Raw genomic sequence first — 18,398 nt, 5'->3', positions numbered from 1 at the left:
GCAGCTGTCTGTCCGCCTTCCCGTTAGTTTCCTGGTTAATGCTCCCAGCATACATAGATGGGAGAGGATTCGAATGATGTGATATGCCCTGTTGCCAGCAGTTGTATAGATGAGGTTAATTATTGTCACGTGGTATTAGTAGTAAGCCTTTTATTTGAAGAGCATAACAGTTTCAGTCCAGGTCCCAGTGGAAACAGATGAGGTGATTGAAGGTGCTGTTAACACAGGTGGAGACAGACAGGATGAGGGGAAATGGACAAGACATGGTAAACCGCCCCAGGGCTTTCGATCATGGAAGGTGGCCCCAAATCTGAAGAGACGGAGGATGGAGTGGGTGCAGAAGTTGTGCTGTGAGGGAGAGAGGGAGGAAGAGGGAGAGCTGGTGGCCGTGGGAGCTGTGTCTGAAGGAGGGGGCTGGACCTTTGTATGTGATCGAGTCACTGCCACGTCACCCGGGGGGAGGGCACCAGGCAGTAGCACCTCCTGGTGTCCTCTCACCTCCTGTGGACTCAGATGAAGCCAGGACTCCAAGAAGCCCACTGATGCACTCGGTAAAGGTCGTCACGCCCTCTGCTCTAGGTCCCAGGGCAGGATGGAGACTCAGCCAGACCAGTAGCACTTGCACATTCTCTTCTATCTCCTGTTTGATTCCTTCCTCCTTTGTGCCTGCGGGCAGTCGGAAAGGGGGGCAAAGGCACACTGGTACTCCTGAAATACTGCAAACTCTGACGACAGCCTTTTGGGGCAGATGTTTCCTGATTGCAATAATTCAAATCCTAGAACATGTTGACTGTAAGCTACTGACTACCCTGATTGATCTCTGGGGAGACCAGGATCGCCCTGGCTCCTGAACCAGTTCAGATAATGCTCAGGTACCGCTTCAACCCATTTCCTTCTCTGCCACTGCTCTGCACCCTCGGCCTCTGGGACCAAGAAGAGGTTCCAGTGGAACGTACATGGGATTCTTATCATGTGTCCAGTTAACCACTGGCCTTGGAATATCAGTATGCAACAGGAAATTACTTCCTTGATGGCTTCATGTGGAGAAGCTCAGACTCACTAGACCGTTAAATAACTGATACAATTTAATTGGCAAACAAATGCAGGATGGTCTGTCAAGTTGTGTGTCTGGAAGTAGAGTTCGGATTTTTATGTGACAGTGTTGCCTCCCTAATTGAGGGAAGCAATTATTTTTTTATCTGTGCTTGGCTCTTTTGGGAAGCAAGCTGTTGAAATGCCCATGATGTGGGAATGGACAGCATTCCATGGATGAATTCAGTAGGTAAAAAGTCGACTTTGGAGCCAGGTTGCTTTTAGAATGAATGAATGAATGCGAACTTTAAGGGGTCTGAGGGCCAGATTTCCCTTCCTTTTCCTGTTTTAGACTAGCTTCTTTGAAACACATGGTATTCGGCTGATCTGAATCGACCCACACAGTAGATGTCCCCAAAGTTGCCCACACAGATGCCCCCCAAAGTTGCCCAACATAGTAGATGCCCCCAAAGTTGCCCACACAGATGCCCTCCAAAGCTGCCCCACACAGTAGATTCCCCCAAAGTTGCCCCACACGGTAGGTGCCCCCCCCCAAAGCTGCCCCACACAGTAGATCCCCCTGAAGCCACCCCACACCGTAGATCCACCTCCCCGCCCCACCCCACCAAAGCCGCCCTGGTGTGCTGAGCTGGCTGGCTCCATCTGGATCCTCCCGCACTGTCTCAGCACAGTTGTGTCTCATCTCAGCACAGTTGTGTCTCTTCTCACCCTTGCCCCTCCCCTCTACTTATCCACAATCTGTACATCTTTCTGGCTGAGCTCACGCCCTCCCAGGAGTCTTCCCCAAGGAGATCCATAGGCTGCAAGCCCAGAGCACTTGCTGTTATTTACAGAGTCGCTCCTTTGTACCAAGGACCCTCAGGGTGCAAAGATGAATAAAGCCACAGTCTCTGCCCCAGATAGTAGAAGGACCCCCACTTGTCCTTTGTCTAGTCATGTCCTGATTCACGGCATCTTTTCTTGTCTCACAAATAACTTCGCGTGCGACAGAATCTCTGTCGTTAGTTTTCAGGCTCATTGTTCAGGGGTGCATGTGGCTAAGAGTCCACACGTCACAGTCTGATAGAGCTGGGGTTCCAGTCCCATTTCTGGGGCTTATTAGTTGTGTGCCTCTGGGCAACCCTCCTAAGCTCTTTGAGCCTCACTTGTTCTGTATAATAGGGCTTGTGCGAGGATTAAATAAGATAATTTCTGTTAAGTGTTTACAGCGATTCCCGGCACATGGTCGGAGGATAGTAAGTAGAGGCAGTGTTCGTAGCAGCAGGAGTTTCTACAACAGAAGGTTAAATGGGGTGATCCTGTTTGCTGTTTACCACGGGACCCAGCATTTAATGAGATCTCACACATTCATTGTTGTTCCTTACAGGCTTGTTGAGGGTTACGTGAGGTAATCACATAAAACGCCTCAACCTGGCCCAGCTGGCAGTAAATGTTCAGTGAAGGGCGGTCAGTTTTACCACTGCTGAAATTAAGGAGTTGCACTGGATTGACAGCCTGTAGCTTCTGGTTTTGGTCTCTGAGCTTTTGAGAGAAGGAAGTAGATCTTAGAAATTTTTGTGTCTCCAGTAGCATTGTGCCTTGCACAAAGCATGCACTCAGTAAATATTTTGTGATTGATTTTATATTTTTAAAAGCTTTACCTGTTCTTTAACTTTTCAGATTTTCCGCTTCTAAGCAGAGGTATGTTTCTGGGGAGTGAGAGTGTCTTTCTTACCAGCCTGATTTACATGCGTGCGCACACACATACACGCTTCTCTTGCTTTCCTTGATCCAGCCGTTAGAACGCCCGGTGTGGCCACTATAAGATCCAGGAGAAGGCCCCAGAATCCCGCCTGCGGCTGTGGTGGGCAACGTGGACCCCGGCCTCAGCCAGACCTTATCTGTGTGTCTGAGGGTTCTGATTCCGAGCCCCATCGCTCCGACCAGAGACAGTGAAGGCTGATGGAATGATGGGAAGTTGGAGGCCTCCTGGTGGTCCTCTGGCCAGCACCCTAACAGTTCCCCCTGGAACTGGCGGAACAGCTGTCCTCCTGTGAGTCCATGCAGGCGGCCCTGCCTCTCCCTCTCGGGCCACTCCTGAAGGTGAACTGATGGCCTCAGAGAGTGGCCGTGCAATCCTGGGCCAGAGGAAGTGACTGACAGGCCAAAACGTTTCCCAACCCTGTTGAGCGTGATGGTGCGGGGGTGTTGTTATAATTTTGGTTTTGCTCCCCCACCACATCCTCCCCAGTCCTCTTGACTTCTTGTTTCCCGTTGAATTACATCAGTTCAAGGCATACTGAATAAGCATCTTCTCGGATCTGAACAGGTGTCAGAACTTCAGAGGCAGCAGCAATCTTGTGGAGCTGCCCACGGCCGGTGCTCCCTCAGCCACCCCTCTTCTGCAGTCCTGGATCTCATTTCCTCAAGAGATCCCCCCTGAGTAGATGTATTCCTTCCAGCTCCCCCGTTTTCTGCGTATCTAGTCACTTCACCTCCCGTAGACTTTCTCCTGACCACACGGAGGTTTGAGAACTCTTCCATCCCTCCCTGACCTCCTGGCCACCGGAACAAGCAGTCCAGACCTGTCTCCCCTTCTCTGTACGTTTCACGCTCATCCCATGCACCAGCTTCGGCCACCTCCTTTTCTGCAACATTATACTCAGCAGATAATGACTTTATGACCTTCCCGTCCCCAAATCTGATAGACTCTTCATGTACTCATTCATTCAGCAAATATTTATTGGGGTCCCAGTGTGTACTGAGCTCTGTTCCAGCTGCTCTGGATCCATCAGAAGAAAAAAAGACCACGGCCCCCTGCAGCAAGAATCTCCATCCCAGGCTGGCTGGTCCTCCCTGGAGCCCAGACTCCTCCTGATGGCCTATCCCCTGGCTGCTGTTCCTTCTGCCTCTCCTGTGGGTCCTTCTCAGCCCCCCTCCCTTTCCCTCCCCGACCCAGCCCTGGACCACCGCTGTCTTCTCTCTCAGCTGATGACCCCACCACCCGCCCAGCATTCCGCATTACCATTCTAACACCAAGCACATCTTCCTGTCCGTTTCCTGAACCAGATGGGAACATCGCCGTTGGATACTCCATCTGAATTCACTGCGCCATCGAATCTTCTGAAAATGACCCACACTGCCTGTGTCTGTGGCCATCACCTTCGTTCAGGTCTGCGTTATCCTTCCTTCCAAACTGGTTTCCTGCCCCCCAGCCTTCCCCAGCCCCTCCTCTGTGCCCCGAGCAGGTATGCTCTCTGCAATGGAGACCTCATTGTGTTCTCCCCTGCTTAAAGCCTCCCACAGGGAGCAAAAAGTCCAGTTTTTATACCCACTATAGAGGGTCCTTCATGGGACCTGGTTCTTGCCAGCCTTCCAGCTTCATCACTTCCCACACACAGACCATTCATTTCCCCAGAGTCATATTTTTCTGGTGTCTCTGAGAGCGTGCAACCCGCTTCCTGCCTGCCTTTGGCCTGTCCATCCCTTCAGTTTTTCACTGCAGGCAGAGCTGCCCTGTGGTCTCCAGAACTGCTGTGTGTACCCTCTGAAAATGACGAGGTTGTGTTGTGAGCTTTTCCACGCTGTTTTATCTGGCTGGGCTCCAGGTTTGGGCAGTGCCTTTCCAGCCTGGGATGGTGTTTGGGGTGGGGGTGTTCTTGTGTCTGGGAGTTGAGGGGGCAAAGCTTAGAGAGGTGGGGTGGGGTACCTGTGGTGTCCTGGGATCCAGGAGGGGGCCTGATTCCTTTGTAGGCACTAAGGAGTCCCAGAGGACTGTGGAGTGGGCCTGTGGTGTTTTCAGGGAGGCCGATCCTGGTCTTTCCCAGTGCAGTCTGGGAAGAGGGTGAGACCGCACTCAGGCCTGCTCTTTGACCTGCTCTCTGCAGCCCATGGTCTGGGCTCCTGCCTTAGTGGGGGCAGAGCAGTGGCTGCAGCATTGCCCCCCTCGAGGCCTTGGCAGGGAGGCCCCCCCTTTGTGTGTGCCTGTTTGCACCTCCCCTCCTCCACCTTTGCTGTGTGGTTGATGGCTCTGTGTGGAGTGCATCCGTGCTTCTCAGCCAAAACTTAAGGTCACTGGTGTCCCCAGCGGTTCCTGATCCTTCAGAGGGACATAAGTCCCTCTGAAATACAGTTGCCCAGTTTCGCCCCTGGCCCTTGCTCCGAGGCCTGGATTCACTAGCAGGTAGTCGGGGGTTTGCACACTGGATGTTGGATGAGGGTGCCTGCCGCCGCCTGTCTGCCTCTGAGGACCTGCCCTGAGTTCAGCCTCGGTCCAGCCTCTCCCTCTGAGGTGTGGTTTTCTTCCTGGGCCGCCTTCACCTATGTGAGGTCACAGGCAGCCTCCTGGGCTGCTGAGAAACTGAGATGGAAGCTGGCCTCCCCAGCAGAGAAAAAGCACCACCCATTTTTAGATCTCATTTAAAAAACCGCTTTGAATTAGTAAAGTGAGATTTTGGACTAACATGTATTGCTTTATCTGAGTGTGTGTATCTTGGAATATAGCATGTAGCCTAGATATTAGTGTTTGCCTGGGCTCTGTTTATTCTGTTTAGGCAAACGGAGGGACTCTTGTGGCAGAGTGTGGGTAGTGTCTACCTCAGGTGGTGCCTTGGGGGTTAGAATTGTGTATTCTGTCTGTCTGTAGCACATTTTTCTGGGAACTCTTGCCTTTCATGTTGTTTTCCTTCTCCACTTTGAAGATTTGGAACATCCCTCTGAATATTATTTGCAGACACACAAGGGATGTTTGAGTGCCTGGTGTTTTTCATTCACCTTGATGGCCTAGATTTAATTCACCTGAACCAAGTCATCATCCATGAAGTTCTCTCAGGTGCCCTCCTGCGGGTGGTCTTCGGCAGGCCTTCCTGGACTCGAGCTGGGTAGGCTGGGGGCCGCCCAGAGCAGGGTATAATGCATGCGCAGTGAGCGCGGGAAAGAGTGGTGGTTCAGAGGTGCGGTGCGCAGAGCAGTGCTCGGCTGGCCTCGACTGTGGAGGGTAAGGCGCTGCCTGCAGTTAGGTGGCATCACAGGGGACCCGCTGGAACCCGTGAGACCAGGACGACAGACAACGCACATCCTCAGTTGCAGAGGAATGGCCGATTGTAAGAGCTCACTTATTTGCATTTTTGCCCTCGTTCGCTCAGTTCACGTGTGGGTGGAGGTGGACAGCCTGAGTCAGGGCCTCTCTTCGCGGCGGCCCGACTGGAGCCCAAGAGGAATCCGAGGGTTCCCACGGGAATCAGGCCTGGTCTGCGGGCCGCGGAGAAGCTTCATCGCTCTCCCCATTTCCCTTCTCTAGCAAGCCCCGCTCCCCACGCCTGGCTCATGTTTTAAGTAGGTAACTTTCCAGACGGTGGAAAATCATTTAAAAGGGTAGCCTTCGACCCTGGTCTTCCCCGCTCTTTCCTTCCTTCATTGTAAACAAGCAAATGAAGGCAGATCCACCTGGGCCCCGCCCGGTTCCCCCGCCCCCCACCCTCAGCGAATAATCCTCCTACTTCCTCCAAACAGGAGGAAATGCCACGAGCTCCTTGGGGCCGATTCTTGCTGGCAGCCACTGGTGATGGTGGCCAGTGAATAGTGACTGACTGCTGCGGACACATGTGCCTTCAGGATTGCCCCCTCCCTGTGTGTCCCGCCTTATGGAGCTAAAGCTTCTCTAGAAACTGCAGCTCGGTGGACGCTGTGATATATTGGTGCCAGAGTTCCTTTTCTGCAGTCAAGTCTAAGATGTTACTTAATCTGAACCCTCCCCCCCAAATCACTTGGAGCCTAAAATTCTACACTCCACAACCCTTTCTTTTTTCTGGATTTTTATTTTAAAGATGATACTGCATCTGAACAAGTAGCTTTTGCTCATAAAAATAGTTTGTTCTCACTCATGAATGTGCTCTGGGAATATCCGCAGAGAATCTGAACTCTGCCTGCAAGAGAAGCACATTTTAGGTACATTGGCATGCTAGAAAGGTATTCTGTGTACACACTTCCTTATTCTGTTATTTTTAAATTTTGAATAACTAAGTGCTGCTTTGAGCATCCTGGGTGGCTCAGAGGTAAAGAATCCTCCTGCCAGTGCAGGAGACTCAAGGTCAGACCCTTGGTTGGAAAGATCCCTTGGAGAAGGAAATGGCAACCCACTCCTGTATTTTTGCCTGGAGAATCCCATGGACAGAGGAACCTGGCGGGCTACAGTCCACTGGGTCCCCAAAGAGTTGGACACAACTGAGTGACTAAACAACAACAACAAGGCCCTTCTTTATTTTTATATAGTTTTTAGCTTCTGTGAGGAACGGTTTCTGAGTTATGCTGACCCACCCAAATAAGGGGAGAGCTGCTGAGGATGAACGGGAGGTGAAGTATGTAATCAACTAAGATTAATTAAAATATTGGCTCAGGGCTCTTTTGGGGAGGGAGCAGATGAGAGTGTGTATATATTAAGGCCTCCAGAGAAGAAATATAATTACACAGGATGTAGGTATTTCATCTAAGGCTGTCTGTAAGGCACATAGTGGGTCGAATTCCTTCTGTACAGGCATAGGTTGCATAAATATGCAGTCTTAAGGTTATCAGTCAGTTGCGGCTGTAAAGTGGAAAGAGGTGACCTTAGACCACCTCCTGTGTTTTAGTACTGGATTAACTTCAAATTCAGTTTTCACATGTATCTTTTTTTTTCTTTCTGTTTTTGAATAGCTCATCTTGGGAATTCCCTTGCTGTCCTGTGGTTAGAACTCAGTTCTTTCACTGCCAAGGGCTGGGGTTCAGTCACTGGTCAGAGAAGTAAGATCCTGCAAGCCGCTCAGCATGGCCAAAAAAATTTAAAAGCTCAACTTCAAAATTTTAGAAACGGTTTAAGTGGCCCTTTCTAAATTCCTCTTGATCCCAATATAAAGTTTAGAGCTTGGAATTAATGAATGTCCTGGAGCCCCTGCTATCATTGTATCATGGCTGCTCTGATGATGGGTTTTTCTCATGAATATACAGTGTCATTTTTTTCATTTGATATAGGACTATGATCATGACTGTTAACAGAGTCTTTTCAGCACAATGAACACAGGCTTGTAGAGAATCTGTTGTGTGTGTTTGAGTAGCTTTTGCCTTGTTCTTACATTAAGGCGGTTTTTCAGGTGAGAAAACTGAATCTCCAGGTGTTTATAAAAGCCACACGGAAGGTACCATCAGCAACCTGCCCCTGACTGCCGGCACTCAGCCCTCCCTGCCAGCCCCTGCTCATCCAGATGGAAACTTTGAGAAAGCAAGTGTGAAGAGCGTCTTTGTCTCAGCTGTATCTGCCTTTTATTGAGTGGCAGAGGGGCTTCGAACCTTACCGAGTCCCAGCCATATTACAGTGCATGTAGGTGACCAGCTGGACTCACTCTAGGAGAGAAAGGCTAAAAGACTAAAAACACTCATCAGTTGAGCATGACTTATTTACTTTTTCTTGCAGTTTTTTTAAAACTGAAGTATAGTTGCTGTACAATATCATGTAACTTACAGGTGTACAATATACTGATTCACAGTTGTAAATGTTACAGTTATTATAAAATACTGGCTATATCCCCCATGTTGTACACTGTGTACCTGTAGCTTACTTTATACATAACTGTACCTCTTAATCCCCTACTCCTATATTGCCCCTCCCCCCACCTACTGGTAACCACTAGTTTTTCTGTATCTGTGAGGGGTGTGAGTTTTAAATGTTTTTCTGACTAAAATTTTTCTGTGCACCACCTGGGCAGGAAGATGCAAGAGCAGTTTTGGGAAATTCTAAGTGGAGATCATGTGGCTTCGGAGAGCAGGCTGGGGCATGAGAAGGGGACAGGTCACTTGGCTCACTTGTGCTCCTGAGGAGCTGGCCGTGAGCATCCCTCCCCAGAGGTTCCAGGTTGGCTGCATGGACTGTGGTTCAGCCCCTGGGTGGGTGAGCTTCATTTGGAGCAGGACCCCTCCCATCTCCTGTCCTTGGTGGTGAGTCCTGCAGTGCAGCCCCATTCAAGGACCAGTGTGTGGATATGGCCAAGAAATAAACAATAAACCAAACTGGAGGTCAAATACTGCTTACCAGGAAAGCCAGGGGACTGCCTTCGTTGCATCTCTCCTCTCTCATCTCTGCTGTCCAGACATCAGCTTGCAGTGGAAGAGAGCAGACTGGGGCACTGGGAAGCCCAGGTGTGCGTGGTAGGTGGGCCTGGCAGGTGGACCCAGGAGGCCTTGTTTTCTTGCTGTGGGTTACAGGTGACACCTGGACCTCGTCTTCTCACCATGCAAATACAGTAGTAGAGTTTACACTCAGCAAGCTGTCAGCTTGAAACTGTTTTTTAAATTTGTGTGTGTGTGTGTTTGGCTTGCTGGGTGTTTCTTAGTGTGCAGGATTTTCTGTACTTGTGGTTCTCTGGCTTCTCCTTGGAGTGGTTTCTCCTGTGGTGGAGCGTGGGCTCTAGACCTCAGTAGTTGCGGCTCCCAGGCTCTAGAGCGCAGGATGAGGAGTTATGGTGCACGGGGTTAGTTGCTCGGAAGCATGTGGGGTCTTCCCGGACCAGGGATCAAACCTGTGTCTTCTGCATTGGCAGGCGGATTCTTTATCACTGAGCCACCAAGGTAGGCCAAGGCTATGTTTTTAGCATTGATGTAAGTGGAACCAGGAAATAACTTTTTGGAGCTGAAGGTGGAGAGAGGACCTTTAAGGACATGCATTCTTATACCTAATCCTTTCTATGCTTATCTGTAAAATGGGAATATTATGAGTATCTGCCTCACAGGGTCGTTGTGAGAATTACGGGAAATAGTTTCTGTGAAGCCCTTAGAACCATGCATTGCACTGAGTAAGCCCTAACATTCACCGCCATTGTTGTTCATGGATAAACAGACGGGTCCAGAGAGGTGAAATGTCTTGCCAGAGGTCACCCACACCAGGACTGGGACTGGAGTCCCAAGTCCATTATGCTTCGCTGGAGGCAGCTGTTTTACTGGCATCCTTGTCTCAATGCAACTGAGAGCTCAGATTCGTGTGCCCCTAATAGAACACAGAATGACATTTTTAGTAGATTCCTATTTCTTAGCCCTCTGTGTTAACGAAGCCAGCCAGTACTGGCACAGGGGGGTTTGTTGGCTGTTTCATCCTTGTTCTGAAGTTGGGAGAAGTTTGGAGTGAAGCTTTGGAGTGCCAGAAGACCTCAGAAGTTTCTTGTGCTGGAAAAGTAGAGCTGCCTTTTTTGTGCGCTGGAAAAGTAGAGTTGCTTTTGGCGGGGCCGTCTTTTTTGTTTTCTTAATTAATGGATGTGATCAATCTAGGAGCTGATGATCCCCTTCCTTCCGACGACTTTGAGAAAGCTTAAGGCCAAATTTCTGGGGGCCTTAAGCCAATGAGACTTTCTGAAGTGAGTTTTTGTGGATCAGCCTCATCACTGCTCCTTTGCCTTCAATATATATTTTTTGATCATCCTCTCCTCCTATTTTATGACATCATTCTATTTTATGTGCCATGTTGTATGTCTCCTAAATTTGTTTTTGAAATGCATTAAAAAAAAAATCAAATTGTTGCCTTTTCTGCTTGTAAACTTGTGAGGTCTTGGTGGACCGGGGACCTCTCTGTGGCTCAGGTGTAGTCTCTTTGTCGTCAAAGCAGAGAAAACACGTTATCTTGCTGAGGTGTGTCACGTGGAGGCAAGCTTGGCTGCCGCAGACAAGGATGCATGGCTTGAAATGGTTTCTGCTGTTATGACCAGGGGCGTAGGGATGGAAAAATACAGGAATCTCAAAACTTTTTGCCTTAAGCAGAGTCCCAGATCCTTTCCTCTTAGAATCATGTTTAGAAAGCATCTGTTAAACTTTTGTCTGTGGTTACTAAATACTATAGCTTCTTGCAGTATTCGCTCATCAAATAGGTGTTTATGAGAGATCTACTACATGCCCAGCACTGGGAAGGACCCCAGGGAGAGAGAGGGGACATGCGCAGGGGAATGAGGGCAGAGGACAAGCTGAGGGTCAAGTGACAAAGTAGCAGCACCTCCCCTGCTTAATCAGGTCTGCATTTAACAAGCGCTTGCTCATTGCAGGCTGTTTCTAGGCACTGTTGCCGCAGTAGATTGAAGATAATCAAAGTAAGACCCCTCCTCTTATAGACTTTACATCCCAGTGAAGAGAGAGTTTAAAAACAAGGAAGGATAAGCCCTATAAAGCTGGCTGCTTATCAAGGATGAAGTTTATGGTGCGTAAATTACACCCCAATGAAAGTTAAAAAAGAGAAAACCTTTCGGGTTCACCCCAGAACAGATTACCCTCACTCTTGGCACCTCTCACGTGTGCACTGCTGCTGTGTTCTGATGTGGACCTGTGACCCCAGCGCCCCACCTCCAGGCGACTTTGCGGTGTCTGTGGACACGCTTAGGGTGGTGGGGTGTGTGGCTCACTCGACGAGCACGTCCCGGATGGAGGGGAACCTGGTGACGCTCTGCCGTCCCGATCCAGCTCCTGCCGTGAGCGAGTGGCCTTCTTGCTGTCTGTTTAGTGCCACAGTCTTGCATCTTCATGGCTTTCGTTGGTGACTTAGCTGCTCACAGTGACCCTCACATGGGGTGCCAGGGTGCCATCTGGGCATCTCGAGCATGGAGAGGCCGGGATGGGCCTGGTGGAGAACGTACATGTGTTAGAGAAGCTTCCGCAGGCTCAAGCCACAAGCTCCGGGTTCATGTTTCAACAGTGTGTTCCATGCAGCTTCTCTCAAAGGGAACACGTGTAAACCAAGGTTACATATTGATCAGTTGATGGAAGTGTGCTCAGAGGCCTGTAGGAGTCTGATCCGCTGTCCCCTAGGAGCAGTGAGTGGTCCACTGTTGCTGTGATCACAGTGATTTTGCAGAACAGCAGTAACAAGAATTGCCTGGGTATGCAGGGCTAGGCCAAGGGCATTGGTACAGCCCATATACCAGATTGCTGTCGTCCCTGAAGCAAAGTGGGCTAATCCGTCCACCAGTTAGAGGCTAATGCTCTGGGTGTTAACTCCTGTGTCAGTAGCTGTTTCCCTTAATTCAGGGCACAGCTTCTTGTGTAGGACAGCATTCCTTCACGTACCATTTTTGTGGATGTGTGTATTGGGGCTAATTGAGGTAGAAACACAGCTTTTTCTTTAAAGTATAGTTGATTTACAATGTGGCATTTCAGGTGTACAGCCAAGTGATTCAGTTATATATATTTATTCTTTTTTCAGATTGTCCATGATAGGTTGTTCTTTTTCATATTTTTTCCATCATGGTTTATCACAGGATATTGAATATAGTTCCCTGTGCTGTACAGCAGGTCCTTGTTGTTTATCTGTCTTATATACTGCCATTTGTAAGTGCTAATACCATACTCCTAATTTATCCCCCACCCCCAGCTTTCCCCTTTGGTAACCATAAGTTTGTGTTCTAGGTCTAAAAGCACAGCTTTTTAATTAGTTTAAAATAGACTTTCTGCCTGTTACACTTTGTGCTTTTAACCAGTTAAGCCAGTGGCATGCTTAGTTCTACCTTGTCTGTGTTTTCTACTTGTATATCCCTGTTGATTTGTTTGTGCCCTTTATTGTCATTTTCTAAAATTTTTTTTCAATGAAAAGAAAAAAACGTCCATCTGTATACACTTCCACAGAGAGGCCATTTTATTTGGCCAAACTTTTCAGCCTAAAACTTTAGGAGTGACCCCATGGGAAACAGTAATGAAAAGGCCTAGTATTTATAGAAAGTTTTTTTATTATATAGCCACTTATCTCTGTGTTGCCATTAGTAAAGAAAAAGTCAAGCTACACATTTTGTGTCACCATACTTGGAATACTTTCACGATGCTGAATGTTTTTGGGCCTTGGTCTGTACATTCCTGCGACAACCATTTGATTAACCGAGCTAAGAAAGTGACTTAAACAGTGCTTAATAAGTTCTTTTACTAAGTAAGTCAAGGAGATAGACAAATACCATGTAGTATTGGTGTATGTGAATATATTGCCTATATGTGAAATCTAAAATATACAAACAAATTTGTTTACAAAACAGACAGACATGGAAAACAAATTTATGGTTACCAAAGGGAAAAGCCAGGGGGGCAGGGAGGGATAAATTAAGAGTTTGGGATTAGCAGATGGCAAGCTACTATATACCAAATAAATAGCAAGGTCCTACTGTATAGCACAGGGAGCTATACTCAATATCCTGGAATAAACATAGTGGAAAATATGAAAAATATATTTGTGTATAACTGAATTTGGTGCACTGGAGCTGTACACCAGAAATGAACGCTACATTGTAAATCAACTATACTTCAATTAAGAAAAAATTGGGGGAAAAAAAGTTTAAAAGCTCTTTTAAAATTTCTTTACTCTAAATTTAATCCCTTGTGTCAAGTGGTATAAACACAGCCTAAGTTATGATGTCAGAGTAAAATGAAATTAATTCCAAGTGGATAGATGCATAGGAAAGCTCTCAGAAAACTGACCCCACCCAAGTGGGGAGAGAGGAAAACCGAGAATGTAGAGTGAATATTCAGCTCTTGGTTTTACATTTCTGAATTGTTTCAGTTTTTAAAGTATGTGTGTTTCTCTTAAAGTTAAAAATTGACCTATGGAGGACACAGACAGAAACTGGCCAGAGAGACGTGCTTTGCAAGACTGGGGAGGGTGGATCTCCCATGAGGGGCTCCCAGGCCAGGCTGCACCTGGCCTGCTTTGGGGAGCCTGGTGGGTTGCTGACACTCCCAAGCTGTAGGGTTAACTGGGGGTGGTCCAGGAATCGAGATTCTAGAAGCTCCCCCAGAGGTTCGAACATGCCGCCTGGGTTGGACCCCAATGCTGTTACTCGTGAGACTCTGATATATCTTAGGATGGACTCTGAGCCAACTTTGAGGGACTGCCTGGGGGTTCCTACAGTTGCTATGAGTCACTGCTTCAGGGCAGAGCTTCAGGAACCCCAGCAGGAGAGTCTGGCAGGCACGTGGCACTGACCAGGTTTTCCTCCATCCCCGCCCAAGATTCAGAGCCCGGGAGAGGGTGTCTGATGGGTTGGGGAGAGCGTTTGCCCCCTCCATCCTTCCAGGAGGACGGGGGTCATCACAACTCAGGTGGGGAGAGGTATCTCTTCAGGAAATGTTGGTGCCATTGGGCAGGGGCCAGGGGGTCCTGGTCAGCCAGAACCACACTGAGGTCCACTTCAGCCCGCCAGCTTAAAAGGCGAGTGTATTTCTTGGGTGACACGGGAGGAGACTGTGCCTTAAGCACACAGCGTTTGGTTGAGGGGCCGTAGGGCATCCTTCAGCCATCTCCCTGCTGTTTCTGCCACAGAAACCCGTGTTCCCCCACACCCACGGGGCACCCTTCACATCTTTCTGTTTAGAGGCAAACCAGTAACTCTGCTGATGAAGTGTCCCCAGGGGCCTGCCTGGAAAGGCCTGGGGTCCGGCTACCCCACACCTGGCCTCTGCACCTGCTCCAGAAACATCAGCACATCAGAAACATCTGGGGAGCTTTAAATGACACTGACAGCTGGGCCGTCGCTGCCGCCACTTCCTCCCCCAGACCAGCCAGGGCACCGCAAATACCCTGCCTTTTACAGACAGGGGAAGTGAGACTCCAGGTGTAAGATCGTAGCTCCTGGTTGCAAGGTAGGCAAATGCAGAGGCAGCGTCTGAGCCCAGGAGTCGGTTCGAGAGTCCAAGCGTCGAATCCCCTCATCTTACAGTCTCTCCCCTGCAGGCTGAACCTCAAGAGGACTGAGTGGGCTGTTAATAACCCAGGTGACAGCCACGGTTTTATCACAGCACCACTGAGATTTGAAAGGCAGCTTTCGAAATGAACAGACCAACAGTAGGGGTGTTGTGTCCTACCACCCCCCGAGTAGAGAAGATGTGAAATTAGCAGCTGGAGTTCTCTGTTTCTGAGGCTCAGGTTTAGATTTGGGGGGCTGCTGCCCACTGTGCAGTTAATCAGCGTGCTGGGGAGCCTCAGCTAGGTCCTGAGTTCTGGAAAACTCTGGAAGGCTGTGACCTTATCTTCTATTAGTTCCTGTCTTCACTGGTGCTGGGTACTTAGAACTAACTTGATAAACAGTTGAGTGAATGAATGAATGATGCGCAGACAAATGTGTCTCCCTTGCTTTTGAGCTCTCTGCCGGTGGGTGGAGCACACCTTGTCGCATTCTGTCTGCAGCGAGCACAAGTCTAGATACCATCCAGGACTTGGGGTGGTTTTCTTTGTTTTCAGTGCAGGTATTGGGAAGGGATGTCATTAAAGAAAATGGGCGAGAAAATCAAACGTTGCTAACTCAGCTCCAGGTGAAACCCTTCATTGGAGAGGCCTGTGGGTCTGAGAATGTGAAAGGCATGGACTCCGGGACTGGTCACAGGCTTTGCTGGTTGGGTGTTTTTTTTTTTTTTAATGTGGCCAAGAAGCTAACTTGGACCTTTTCCCTCTGTTTCACAGGTCACCGCCAAGACTGCCTTCCTATTTATCTTACCTCAGTACAATGTTAGCATGCCTACAGCAGGTAAGGAAAGCACTGATCTCTATCTTTCTCGGGCCCTGTTAACCCAAAAGTTCTTGGAAAAACTTCCTTTTCCTGTGCCATGTATGATCATTTTGGATATCTAGACTCAGCATCCGACTTCCTGTTGCTGAAAAGGTGTGGGCCACATGCAGTGCTCAGCCAGGGGCTCTGCAAGCTTGGGGTTCTGAGGTCCACCTCCAGGAACTGGGTGGGCATCTCTGGGGCCCTCCTGGTGAATAAAGGGGAAAATGTTCTTTCCTGAATCCAGTCCTCCCTCTTCATCCTGCAGTGAGGAGGTGAGTTGTCTGGACATGGAGGTAAGATTCCTTTCTTGGCTTGGCTCCACCAGAGGCTGCCTGAAGGCCACTGGGGGCAAAACTCTTAAACCATGGCCTCTGCAGGACATGGCTAGCGTCTCTCCCAGGTTCGCCTGCCCCTGCAGTCCCTGTAGCTAGGCTCTAGGGGAAGTCACACCCTGGGGACGGCATAGCCCTTCCATCTAGAATCAGAGCTGGTTGGAGAGGGAGAAAACACCATACTTATGACAGAAGAGATAGGAAATGGCACAGCCAGCTCATCCCAAAGCACACACCAGCCTGGTGGGCACACAGACCATCTTACTCCTTGCCATGTGGTCCAGGGTCAAATTCGGCCTCCTGTACCTGTGTCTTTTGAAAATCGTAATAACTAGGACAACTCTGGATCCAGCTGTACTTATGATTTATGCATTTAGCATTTTAAAAAGTATTTTGGTTTTTTAAAAAATTGGGGTAAAATACACATGTCGTTTACCATCTTAGTTGTTTTAAAGTGTACCAGTTCAGTGGTATGAAGTTCCTTCACCACCATCCATCCGTCTGTAGGACTATTTCATCTTGCAAAACTGAACTCTGTAGCTCTTAAATGACTCACCATTCTCCCCTGCCCCCTCCTGCCCACTACCACTCTACTTTCTGTTGCTATAAATTTGACTCTTCTAGGGCCTCCGATAAGTAGAGTTGTATAGTATTTGTGTGTGTGTGTTGGTTACAGTTTAGTTTTAAATGTTTTCCAAAGTACATTTATGACTCTCACAGGAAACTTATAAAATACAGGTAAACATAAGATAAAAGTCATACTTGACTCTACCACCCAAAGACTAGTTAGCATTTTGTAATCTTGATTCATATAACGCACTTCTCTGCTGTTAGCATATGATGAACCTTTTCCCTATGTCATTCATTATTCTTCCATTCAATTAGGCATTTGCAAAAACTACAGAAAACTTGTTAATAAGGATTACCACAGCTATGTATTCAGTCATACATTGTTGGATATTTAAGTTTCCAGTTTTTATAGTGCTACAGTAAACATTCTTGTGACTTCCTGCATTCATGATTTTTTTTTGATAAATTCCTATTACTAGAATTTCTGTGTCAAGTAGTATGTACATTATAAAGTTTTTATATATGTATTGCCCAAATACCCTCAGGCATCTAATTCTTATGACTCATAAATCATGTTTTTTATAGATAGCATCAAATGCATTTTTTCTTGAAAGTCACTCAGTTGTGTCTGACTCTTTGTGACACCATGGACTGTATAGTCCCTGGAATTCTCCAGGCCAGAATACTGGAGTGGGTAGCCTTTCCCTTCTCCAGGGGATCTTCCCAACCCAGGGATCGAACCCAGGTCTCCCCACATTGCAGATGGATTCTTTGCCAGCTGAGCTACAAGGGAAGTCCGAGAATACTGGAGTGGGTAGCCTATCCCTTCTCCAGCGGATCTTCTTGACCCATGAATCGAACCAGGTCTCCTGCATTGCAGGCGGATTCTTTACCAGCTGAGCTATTAGGGAAGCCCAAATGCATAGGCTTTTAAAAAATGTCAGAATGCCAGTTTATTAATTCGTAAAGAGATATCCAGGGGCTTCCCTGCTCATGCAGTGGTAAAGAATCCGTCTGTAATGCAGGAGACACAGGTTCAATCCTTGGTTCAAGAAGATCCCCTGGAGAGGGAAATGGCAACCCACTCCAGTATTCTTGGCTAGGAAATTCCACGGACAGAGGAGCTTGGTGGGCTATAGTCCATGGGGTTACAGCAACAGCTGGACATGACCTAGCAACTAAGTCAAAGAGATACAGCAAAGAGATATGCACCTATCAGAGGTGGTGCCTGTACTTTCTTTACCTTTCTACCCAAAATCGACTTAGAGGGGCTGCCTGCCAGATCCTAGCCCAGCCTTGCTTTGTTCATTACTGGGAGAACGTACCGTGGTTGAAGCATGTGTGAGTGGGATGTGGCTTTATTGTAGGAAGGGCCTGTTTGTAAAGCCAGATCATGACCAGGCAGGGGATTGATTGTTTCAGTCTGAAACTTTCCGGGAGAAATTAGGCGACAAGTGATATCCTAAAAGCGTCCCTCTTCACAGCAAGGGTAACAAGTGAGGCTTCCTGCTCCCCGGCCGAACCCAGAGCTCCTGAGCAGGAGGCGCTTCCTATCCTGCCCTCATTTGTTTGTTTTAACTAATTAGTTAATTGATTGATCCAGACAAATATTTGTGTGCCTGCTGTGTGCCAGGCCCGGACTGTAAAGTAATTCATGAAACACGTCTGATCTCTGACTCATGAAACTTAACCGTTTATTAGGGAGGGAATGGGTACTACACAGCAAACAATAAATAATTACAGTTGTGATACGGGTGTTGAAAGGAGCATACAGGTTGTGCGATAAGGAAACATCAATGGGTGATTACCAGATGTTCCTGGGAAACTGCTGTTTGAACTTCTGGTAAACAGCTGGTGTGAAGGGGGTTGGGGAGGGGGGTATGTGCAGAAGAAGGAACATTCCAGACATGGATTGGCATGCACAAAGCCCCCAGGTGAG

General features: G+C 48.2%; 1 protein-coding gene across 10 annotated transcripts in view; it reads left to right on the top strand.

Moving 5' to 3' along the window:
• Positions 1 to 18,398, top strand: part of TRAM2 (translocation associated membrane protein 2) — a 69,135-nt gene that overhangs the window by 19,974 nt on the left and 30,763 nt on the right. For 2 of the 10 annotated variants that reach the window (XM_069562819.1, XM_069562826.1), the window contains exon 2: positions 15,470 to 15,533. In XM_069562819.1, the coding sequence (XP_069418920.1) occupies positions 15,470 to 15,533 (64 nt within the window). Of the gene's footprint in view, positions 1 to 4,101; positions 4,205 to 8,867; positions 8,998 to 9,132; positions 9,208 to 9,355; positions 9,628 to 14,599; positions 15,097 to 15,132; positions 15,256 to 15,469; positions 15,534 to 18,398 lie in introns of those variants that run through there. The other 8 variants (XM_069562825.1, XM_069562824.1, XM_069562827.1 and 5 more) reach the window with 8 other exon arrangements.

Source organism: Ovis canadensis, chromosome 20 (assembly GCF_042477335.2).
Source record: "Ovis canadensis isolate MfBH-ARS-UI-01 breed Bighorn chromosome 20, ARS-UI_OviCan_v2, whole genome shotgun sequence".
Taxonomy (NCBI): Eukaryota; Metazoa; Chordata; class Mammalia; order Artiodactyla; family Bovidae; genus Ovis; species Ovis canadensis.
The sequence above is the reverse complement of the archived record's forward strand: the minus strand, read 5'-3'. Positions and strand labels throughout refer to the sequence as shown.